At 36.2% G+C, this 11,894-nt stretch overlaps 1 protein-coding gene across 3 annotated transcripts in view; it reads right to left on the bottom strand.

Moving 5' to 3' along the window:
- Positions 1–2,292: 2,292 nt before the first annotated feature.
- TASP1 (taspase 1) overlaps positions 2,293–11,894 on the bottom strand; it is a 186,216-nt gene continuing 176,614 nt past the window's right edge. For all 3 annotated transcript variants that reach the window (XM_067565290.1, XM_067565293.1, XM_067565291.1), the window contains one exon: positions 2,293–3,845. In XM_067565290.1, the coding sequence (XP_067421391.1) occupies positions 3,753–3,845 (93 nt within the window). In that variant the 3' untranslated portion in view covers positions 2,293–3,752. The remainder of the gene's footprint in view (positions 3,846–11,894) is intronic.

The following is an 11,894-nucleotide window of genomic DNA, read 5'->3' as shown; positions in this document are numbered from 1 at the left end:
GCTCCCTGGTGTGTATGCATTACAACAGAGTCTTTAATTACATGATTATTGAAAAATAAATAAAAATGAACAGGACCCCTGGTTCATTCAGTGCACAGGATGGATCTGCTCTGGGGATGAATCAGAGTTGTGAAGTGAAGGAGTGTTCTCTGTGGGACCCGAACCTCATTTGTTGCAGAAGTTGAAAAGTTTGTAGTGAACCAGGGGACATCAGGAAGAGAAAGGATGGTCTTGTACTTACGGTAGCTGAATGCCACTCCAGAGTTTTGGATTCTATCCTTGCCCCTGCCATACAGATTCTATGTGATGCTGGGCAAGTCCTTTACACCTAACTTTCCACAGGTAGTCACTTCTGCCTATAATTAACATACATACAAGGGGGCCAAATTAAGGTCGCAAAGGCAACTTTTATTCAGTCATTTCCTACCTTGAGGGTGCTTGACTTTTAATCCTTAATTTTGTATTTCCCAATTTTGTATGGTTTAGTTTATTGATGGGAGCAACCTTAAATAACATAAATAAAAGTTTGTTTTCAAGTTTTCTTATATTTAATAGAAAGAAAATTTTATAGATGTGCTATTTAAATAATAAAGCACTTACACATTTGTCATCTTCAATGTATATTTTATTGCCATTGTTATCTTTGTGATGCTCAGTATTTCACCACTTAGTGCCAAGTTGAGCAACGTACGGAAATAATTAAATTAAACTGTACTCAAAACAGAAAACTTTTTGTTAAATGGAACTTTAGTTTTTCTGCAACTTCAGGTTCATGGCAACTTCTAATTGACTTTTTAAAGCTGTAACAGAAAACCGAGTAGTGACTCATATATATATTTTTCTGCTTTTTTAAAAAGATAAATATTCAGAAAGCCAGATTCACCAATTTGTATGAAGCATATAAACAATGTACATGAAAAGAGCTGCAATTGTGTATCTTGCTTTAATGTAACCCTTTCTGAGGAAAGTAACAATTACCCTGAGAAAAGAAACTGTCATTTACCACAGTACTAACTCAAAGAAGCACAGCAAGAGCTTATCAAAATCCAGTCTGCTTGCATTACTGCTCCTCCTGGCCCTTTCTTTGAAATAATGTTAGGATAGTCTGAGGTAAATCAGACTATGTCAAAAGCAGCCATAGCAATGACAACCAGCATATTAGTGACTCTCCCCAAGTATGACAATGAACCAGAAGGAGGGAGTGATGAGTGGCTGATTCTGTCTCATGTCACAACATTACTACTCAGGCAGCAGCAGGGAGCAGTAAATGTGTTACTGAGTGTGTGTGTGTGTGTGCGTGCGTGCGTGAATGCTTGGAGGGGGCGAGGGGAGGAAATCAAGCTTTTCCAGTGGTCTGGTTTTCTTCAATGTCTTGAAAAAACAACATGCAAACAGAAAAATATGGGTTGGAGATAATTTCAAAAACATATTAATTAGTATTTGAAATTTGGTTCAAATTCTCCATGGCATGTTAACAAAAGAGGGTTCTGAAAAAAGGTGAGACACCTGAGGCACAGAGCCTGTAAAACAGAAAATTCAGACACAACCTTATGGCCAGCTACTGACAGATTCATAGACTTTAAGGTCAGAAGGGACCATTATGATCATCTAGTCTGACCTCCTGCACAACACAGGCCAGAGAACCTCACCCACCCACTCCTGTAACAGACCCCTTACCTATGACTGAGCTACTGAAGTCCTCAAATCATGGTTTAAAGACTTCAAGGTACAGAGAATCCACAAGCAAGTGACCCATGCCCCATGCTGCAGAGGAAGGCAAAAAACACCCAGGGCCTCTGCCAATCTGCCCTGGGGGAAAATTCATTCCCGACCCCATATATAGCGATCAGCTAAACCCTGAGCATGTGGGCAAGTCTCACCAATTAGACACCCGGGAAAGAATTCTCTGTAGTAAGTCAGAATCCACCCCATCTAACATCCCATCACAGGCCACTGAGCATATTTACCACTAGTAGTCAAAAGATCAATTAATTGCCAAATTAGGCTGTCCCATCATACCATCCCCTACATAAACTTATCAAGCTCAGTCTTGAAGCCAGCTAGGAAGGAGCAATGCAGATTCTAAACTGCTAGACACAGAGATAATCCACCTGCGAGTCCAAATTATGGCCCAAATTCTCCACTGTGTAAACTGGCATAGCTCCTAAGACTTCTGTGGAGCTGCCCTAATTTACACCAGAGAATTTGTTCCTGTATATCTGTGCCTGCAGATTTGTCACAACGGGAGAAAAAAAAGTTCTAAATATGCAATGACATTATCTTCAAAATTAATTCAGGCCAGTTTTTAAAATATATTTATTAAGATTTTTTTCCATAAAATATTGATATCATAATCAATGCAACCATGTAATCAGAATCAAACATTTCTGTTATGAGCAGGCACAACAATACAAAGAAGAGGTGAGTACATGGTTGGGTGAACTATATGTTGTTGGACTATATACTTATCCTGTACTTCTGGAAAAAGGTAAAATGAAGTATATACTTGCTGTTACAAATTTGAACAGAAAAAATATAAACTACTGTCATTTCTCTTTGGCCTATGTACAGGACATGGAACAAAAGTTGGTCATGACAAAAATCTTATGTTGCTGTAATTGCCAACAGGAAGAAGGATACTAAATGTATGTTTGAAACTTAAGAACTTACCTTTGGAACGCAAATGATTTGCTAAAACATCAGAACTTGTGTCCAAAGACAACTGACAGCTTATACTTACAAGGCAGATATGGCCTAAATAGTTAAATGAATATGTAGCTTTTTAGAACATGTAGAAAAAAGTATTACAGTAAATTTATGTATAATACATGCATATTACACACATTAATATACCTACACACATGCCGTAAGTGAACTTTGAGGAAGTCACCTTTTCAAGAGTGCTACTATCAGAACGCTCCACAATAATACACATACTTAGCATCCAGTAATATGCTTGTTTATTTCTGTACCTTTCTCTTAAAATATATATTTAAACAAAAAACAAAGAATAGTATTGAATCTTTCCATAAACTTTGTTTTCCTATTTACACTGTAATATTCCATTATACACAAAGTCTGCATTACGGTACATTATCTTTATATAGGCTTTTTGTAATACATACAGCTTGAAACTATGTAACATCTTAGCTTGGGAAGAAAGATAGTCTTATAATATAAGTTGTATTTAAAAACAAGTCTGGCCATAATTCTGCTCTAGATTGTTTCACTGAAACCATTCCTTGTCAAAGAAAAATGCCCCACATAGGGGATGAAGAAGCAGTGTTTACGTCACCACTGGATCCACTTAAACTTAAAAGAAAAGTTTGTGTTTACAAACCACAATCACTTTTGCATTACTATACAACTACCTCTGACGCCCATTACTTCCAATTTAGAACATGAATGACAGTTGCTACCACATCTTTAAATTATCTTGTTTTCTGTAATTTTAGGGCATTATTTTTTAAACTGTAAACAATGAAAATTTTAATGCAATATTAATCATACATTATTTTCACCTGCACAACTAGGAAAATTCTTATTTGTTTGGGAGAAAAATGAGCATGCACACACCCATTCATACAGAATGAGTATAAATAACAGCAGCACTTGACTCAAGTTATGGTGCACATGGTTGCAATAAAGAGTAAAAATGAGAGTAAAATTCCCAACATCTGTTAAAACACAAAAGAGGATATTGTACAAAAACATCATTCCCGTTCGCTACACTGAGCTGAGGAGTAAGCTGTTCAGTTTGCTGGGGTCTCCAGCCGACAAACTCCTCCTTCGATTGCCACAGACTGTCCTGCCACAGCTCTAGGAGGAAGTCTTGAAATGTGAGTCTGTGGAAAAATTGTGAGAAGTTTAGCAATTGTGGAAAAAACTGAGAAAACTGAAAGCAGGTGGAATGGCTGGACACAGAGGCATCTTAAAAAGCCCACTGAATGATTAGATTGTTCAGTATGAACATAAACACATGCAAATTACAACACAACTGAAAAAGCTGCCGACGGAATATTTAGTATAAAGAGGATATGAAAAGGAGAGGACATGGTAAACATATACAAAATAACGAACAGCACAGACCAGGTAAATTTTACCCTACCCTACTCAGTGAACAAAGTGTCTTCAGTAAAGTTGATACAAATTTAAAACAGATAAAAAGAAAATACACTTTTGCACAATACGTAATTGACAAGTGCAACTCCATGCCAGAAGAAATTATTAATGCCAAAAGCTTAGAGGAGGATTCAAAAAAGGTTTAGAACTTTATATAGATAAGTACATTCAGTTACATTAGACAGCATCAAATGTTTGTAGGACACAAACTCATGCTTCAGAGCTTAAAGCAACCACTAACCGCTGAAAAAGTTAGGAGGAAACTTCTCCAACATGCCCTTTTTTGAGAGAGAAGAGTTAAACTATAATAATTAATTTAAGAAAAAAAGAATGGTCATGACAGGATTTCAGCAGGAAAGACTACCTTGAGTCATCCAGTCCTCCATTTCTGAAAAATACCTGTTTATTGGTTTTATATCAGCAAACATTGTTATTCATTATATCCAAGGGCATGTCTGAGCCCTGTTGTGTGATAAGGAGTGGCACTACTTCAGTTTATTGTTTGTCTATTGTTTTACCTTTGAGGGAATCACATAAAGCCTTACAAAGAACTTACAACTTGACACATACCATTCTTCATTTTTAATAGTGTCTTTTCCCATGTGTTTATTGGGCTTATACTTCACAGCGCTCATAACAATAGTTTGACATAATGGTTATTTCTCCTCTTCAGTCCATATTTGTTGTGCACTATTTCATAACTGTAGAAGATTTATTTTGTACAGTCTAATCTCCCACCAAGGAGGACAGATCTGTATGTACTGAAGGAATTGCTTTATTCTCCAGTGCATACTTTGTTGTAAATGAGCAAAGATAAAGACTTTACAAAATATGTATGTAAGGATATTCTGCCTTATTGTTAGTGCTTTGTAACTGTTACATGTAACCCACCATTGTTTCAATATCTAGTTATTATATGATATTTCAGAATCAGCATAGGTTTTAGTTTAGATGGTGTTGATTCTGCAGTACAATAATGCTACATATGTAAACAATGGTGGGTTACACGTAGGGCCAGATGGATAAAACAATGCTTAGTGCAATGGGAGAGGATGTCACAAGCGACTTTCTCCAAACTTTCTGCCCTCAACTCCCAGAGCTGCTGGTTTAGACTCTGTTGTATCTTAAAAAAGCCTTAGGGCTACTCTACGGTCTGGTCTACACTACAAAGTTAAGTCAACACAAGGCAGTTTATGTCACTCTAACTATGGAAATGTCTATATTTAAATTTCACTCCCACCAATGTAACTGCCCTGCTATGCTGACTTAGCCTATGTCTACACTTGCAGCCAAATTTGGTGGCAGTCAGTGGGAGGTATGCAAGCTACTGTACGTACCTTATGTGTATCGTTTGTTACTTTTTTTTTTTTTTTTTGGTATAAACACTCACTACTTCACATTTTTAACTCCAGACTGCTTGTTGGATTCAAGCTTGTATGGAAAACAACAGAACAAGAGATCTTTTACTTGGATTAGATTTGCAAACAGAGGGAACCCAGATCTGGGGTGGGGCACAAAAAAAAACATAGGAAGAGAAAACAAGTTCCACTCCCTTTTTCCAACCCCATGGAAGTTTCTTTGTTGGTACACTGTGGATCAACAGAAGGTGGATTAGGGACAAGAGGGATAGCTTATCAACATAGTAGATGCCTTTCTTCCTGTTGGAAATATGCAGAATAAGATATTAACTCCATGAGAATCATTTTACTTTGATATCCCCGTTGAAATGAAATCTACTATGTGAGGTTTGAGATTGGGAGAGCCATATAGAAGCATGGCTCCCAAAGGAGGACTGTTGTTATGTGGACCAGGAAGGAATGCAGCAGTTCTGGACCTTTATGGGTTTAGAGTACCAAATTTAATGTATTATCCATGAGAAGGAGCAGACAAACACCATTTGAACAATTTTTGTAGGAAACTGGGAGTTGAAGCTTGCACTTGTGTTTTTTGTTCTTCTTGGTTTTTTTAATAATGACCAATAACCTGCCCATGTAAGGTAGCATCTGCGATGATTTGCTTTTGAACACTTGAGACACTTTCCACTCCTCTGAAAGCCCAAATCAAAGGGTAGTCTTTCTGGCCTGACATAATTGTTTACTATTGCAAGAACATGATATGATTTCCTTCTTTTGGATCAAATGTATCTGCTCAAATCTAAATTACTTGGTTTTAGAATTAATTTTTTTAAACTACACATGTTGTGCCAAGACCATTGTTATTTTGTGCTTCATTTGATAAAGTACTCTGACATGACTGTAAAGGTGAACTGTACATTTATTAAAGTCTTTAAAAGAAAAAGACTCCAAATTGATGTCACTTGGCCCTTTTTGTGCATATGAAAGTAATAGTTCTTGTCAATGATTAGTCCATTTTTTCATTAAAGTCATAAACACAATATGAAGTGAATATAATGAATAAGCCAAAGGTAAGACAGTGCTGCATGAGAAAGAAAGAGTCTATCACACACTGCAAACTAGTGTGTAGTGTAAACTAGGATAGTGCATAACTATCATATGACAGTACATTCACTGCTTATGCAAACCTAATAAGTGCCTCACTTATTTTTCAGATAATTTATCATATACTGAAAATGTGTTTTGGTTAGAATATTTTGTTTATAGAAACATCATTCTGACATCCAGTACATTTTTAAGAACTGGAACAGTGCCATTAAGAATAAGCAAATCAAAAATAAAATGCACTAAATTTAATTTGCATTCTGCCACCTTACTGATTAGAGAAAAAATTGTCACATATATGTATTATATAATCATAAATGACCTATGGGAAGTGAGGTTAGAATTCTAAGTAGACCTTGAATTAATTAGCAAGTCAACAGAACTCCAACATAAAAAGGAATCTATAAACTGAATATAGTGATTCTAGACTATTTTTACATTTTAAAATGTTAGTATAATACATTAAAAAGGATTAATACATTAAGATAGTTTCTAAAGTAAGTGTTTTAATCCCTCCCAGTTAACTATACTTCCCACATAGTTCAGAGACAAGTTTGGATAGTTTAAAAAGATGAGTAACAATCCACCGTTCTACCAACCGATTATGATTTGGAACTCAGAGCATTGGATTATAACTCTCAGATTAGTCATATTTTAAAAATATACCAAAATTCAAGATTTTCACTGTCCTATGTGCTGCAAAAGCAGAGCCAGATAACAGATGTATTCATACTTATATTCCACTATTAATATCTGCAGCAATTATAAATATGTAATGTTTAATACAGAGGAAAACAATGCACATAAAAAAACAAGCCCAAGTATTTTAGCCTGTTCGTAAAGGGCTGAATACCTTGTGTGAAAGAGGTACACAATACCGAACAGAAGTGTCAATAAGGGGCCAAATTCAGTGTTCAGAATTTGACCAAAGTCCACCAAGCATTCCAATTTGATCCGGAATTTCATCCCGGCTATGTTTAAACTGGAGCAGGATTTAGCAGGATTAATACAGGACAGACAGCTATGTAATCACAGATGTGCATTCAGTCATTTAAGGTTCAGCGTTTTAGCACAGCAATGTGGACTGTTCTAGATACATCTTAGTACAATGTCAAATCCACAGTCTAGGTATGATGGTCCAAAGTGGAACGCCTCCTATATTTCCAGCTTTAACAACAAAAGAATTAAAGAATAAAAATCTTTTCGTGTATTCCCATATATCAGAACTCAGTATGTTCATGATGTTCAAATGAAGCTGGAAGTTGAAGCTAGACAAAAATTCAGATGGAAAGAAGACATACATTTTTAACTGTGAGAGTAATTAACCATTGGAACAATTTATCAAGGGTCTTGGTGGATTCTCCATCACTGGCAATTTTTAAATCAAGGTTGGATTTTTGTATTTATTTATATAAAGATGCACTCTAGCTCGAAAGAGATTATTTTAGGGGAATTCTGTTGCCTGTGTTATTTGGGAGGTCAGACTAGATGATAACAGTGACTTTTTCTGGCCTTGGAATCTATGAATCTATGTTCTATTAACAAACTATTTTAATTTGTGTATCAACTCAGGATGGTTCTTTGCAACTAGGATGGAGTGCTGAGTTCAGAGGAGAAAACTGGATATTCCAGGGTATTCACAAAGTTCTTTTCAAGCAAGAATTATAGAATGACTTCTTCAGTCAAATCCTACACATCTGATTGCAGATTTAAAGATAAGAGTGACATATACTTTTCCTATTTCATGCATGTAAAATTGCTTCTGTAGTCTGAAATGTACGACTAAATGACTAAACATATGATTACTCAGTGAGTCTTTCCACTAATTTTCAAATTAGAATTATACTCAAAATGTGTATTTCTTCACCCAATGAATATTGGGTAGGTGTCTTTCTCCTGGCAAAGAACTTTCATGAACCTCTTTTATCCAAGCATGCAATGAAGTACAGAAACTTCCTACCTTAAACTCAAAAGCAATTACTTTAATCTGTACGTGTCATACACATTACTTCAGACATTTTAAGGGCAATAACTGCTATATTTGGTAACAATGTCTAGCATTTTAATGGCAGTAGTTAAGTATGAACTGTACATTTTTACTCTGCTTGTCTCAGTGCCCATTATGTTTTTCAGACTGGAAAATGAGAGTTTTCAGAGGTTTTTTTGGTACTGAAGCTACATCGCTTCTTGTAGATTGTCACAGCAGCTAGCGTCCACTGTAAATACAGTGGCATACACAATTTCATCTGACCTACCCATTCAATTTTTCCTATCCCCTGGGCAGCAACTTAAATCCAATAAATTAGAAAATGGAAAGAATGACACACACTAGTTTAATATTAAAACCAGCCCTAGGATAAGGTTTATAAATTCATGCCACAAACTCAGTACAAGAAACAGGTTTTAAACTGGCAGCTGAATCTGGAATACCTTCAACAAGAACTGCAATTAGACATTTAAAATTAGAGTGATTTTAGATCATGAAGCTGGTAGAAAATCTAAGTCCTATAAAACCAAATTATAGTGCATCAAGTTTCCAGCATTTTGGGTTCTCAACTCTGTTCAGTTTCTTTCTTATTTTAAATAATAAGTGAATCAGAAACTTTTTATCAATCATGTCTTGATAAAAGACAATGTTAATTTTAAAAGGAAAAATGCTAAATGTTCAAAAATGTAACCTCATCTGTTGGCTATTTTAAACATTTGAGGAAAATAACTGACACATGACAAACTGTATTTACTAGACATGTCATCTCAAAGATATTGGCCTTCTAGCTTTCTGTTCCAACTGGTGAAGCAGATTTCACCCCAAAACTAAGAACAGTATTTAACTTAAATAGTTGTAAAAGTGATAATCAGCAGATGAAGTAAAACTAATTCAGGTCTTTTATACATACCTCTATTGACTCCCTCATCTTTATCTCATATATAAGATGTTTGTATTGACTTTCACGGCCTAACACCATCCCTACTTATCTCATTCAGAATCAACAGTCACCTCCTACCTCTGATCAGCCCATGACATCAGCCTCCACCACCCAATTGCTAAATCCTGAAACAAGCACAATTTGTGTTTTCTCCCATGCTTTCCCTCACTCTTTAGAAGAAATCCCCATGAAATTATGCAAAGACACTTAATTGTTCTCCAAACCCCTCCTTAAAACTCTTCTTTGCTGTGATGCCTATTTCTTGGTACACAGAGACAACCATTTATCATGATGACCAACACTGTCTCACTGTTTCCTTGTACTTCCCTGTCTGTCTATACCCATCTGCTCTCTCTTGGCTTATATTTAGATTGTAAGCTTGTTGGGGCAGGGACCATTCTTTTGTTCTGTGTTTGTATAGAGCCTAGTACAATAGGCTCCTGATCCATAGCTAGGCCTCCTAGGTTCTACAATTATACATATATTAATAAATATAGATCTTTTTCAGTTTTCCACCTACAAGGAAAGGGACTGCAATGATACAACAAAAAGAATTAAAGCCTAAATCAACAAAGACTATACAATGAATAATGTGAACTAAGGAATTCTTTCCCTGAATACCATTTTCCATATAGAATATTTTCTACAAGAAGCTACCACAATTAATGCGTACCACCCTTCACTCCCCTAACTCAAACCCACAATTAAATTTGCACCACAAGCACTTCCTGCAGGCTCCCACTCACTTTCTCACCATTGCACTAAGTGTCTTCTACACTCCAATTTTGATTCTGCTTCAGATGAAAAAACATAGGAATAAGGCACCCATTTAGGGAAGCAGCAAAGCTAAAGAGCAGAAACAGCAGGAGCAATTTCAGTGTTTAAAGCAGTTGAGCTGGAGCACAAAACAATGCAGGCAAATAGGTGGTTTCCTCCCCTCCAAGCATTTCCCATCCTCCTCTTCAAAAACATATTTTTAAGACAAGGTAAATAAACCTGAAAGAATTCAAATGGAAAAATAAGCGTAGTTACAAGGGCTATGAATTACTAATTTTTAATTGAAGCCCTCATTATAAACAAAATGTGGGAGGGCAGCCCAGAACTGGGAAATGCCCATCCAGAAAGCATACTGCCAATGGATAAATCAGGCCTGGTCTACACAGTTTTTTGGTTGTTTTAACTATTACTGTTAAGGTTTGTTTTTGTTTGTTTGCTTTTTAAAACCAAAACATTTAAACTGGTACAACCCCTAATTTTTATGCACTTATATTGGTATAGGGCACCTTTACACCATATAGCTTATTCCACTAGTTTTATAGGAATAATCTGTATCAGTATAACTGCTTCCACACTAGGGTGTTGTACCACTTAACTCTAGCATTTCCAAGAGACACAGTTAAAACAGTACAAATACTGTTTAGCTAAGGTCTCACAATGGTTTTTATGAATTGTGACTTGTAATCTGAAAGGTAGCAATAGTACTACACGTACTATTGAAAATATGACTAAGGAAAAAAAAAGCTTATTTTCAAAAGGTGTAAATCTCCAAATATAAGAGCCCATCAACAATACTCTACCCAAGATACCAGAATATCCTATAAAGCATTATTGTTCCTTTTGTTTCATCACAAATTAAGGTTCATTGTATTTTCAACACTACACAAAACAGCTACTTACCCTACAGAAGTGTGATTCTTTTAGATATGTTCAGCACACAGATTACACTGCTTGTAAGCAAGAGCTCCAAGTATACAAAATCAGATACATTTAGCCAGCAGTGGCCACTGGGCTATGCCTGCACCCTAGGTGCCCCCACATCTGAGGGTATACAGGACAAAGCGAGCCCAGGGCAAAGGGAAGGAGATTAGGTCATTGAATCCATATGGACAATAATCCTACAATTACTTGTTCTTCAAGATGTAAGTAACCATCCTCTCTTCATGCGACTGTCAGCCTGGTTTCCCATTTTGGTGACTAACAAGCAGTTGTCTAATTGCTTGGAGGTGGATAGTAGAAATTCTACTTACATTACTGCATGACAGCCCTATCAAAATTGCATCCAATCTGGAAGGCTTTAAAAAATAGTGTCTTGTAAAAGTATGATTTGAGTTCCATATAGCTACCCTACAAATTTCAGATATAGGGACATTCTTAAAACAGGCATCAGAGGCTGCCTAAGCCCTAGTGCAATGAGTTCTTATGTGACTAGGTGGCTCTAATTTGGTTAACTTAATAACGTGTCCTTATAGAGTTGGAGGCTCACTTAGATAACATCTGTGAAAGCACAGGTTGTTCCTAAACTATACCAGCAAAAGAGAAAAATAGTGTGGGTGTGTTCCTGAATGCTTTTGTTCTGTCTAATTAAAAGGACAGTGCCCTCACAGTG

The sequence above is a fragment of the Emydura macquarii genome, unplaced genomic scaffold (assembly GCF_026122565.2).
Source record: "Emydura macquarii macquarii isolate MOO-44397 ecotype Brisbane River unplaced genomic scaffold, CSIRO-AGI_Emac_v2 contig_2676, whole genome shotgun sequence".
NCBI lineage: Eukaryota > Metazoa > Chordata > Testudines > Chelidae > Emydura > Emydura macquarii.
The sequence above is the reverse complement of the archived record's forward strand: the minus strand, read 5'-3'. Positions and strand labels throughout refer to the sequence as shown.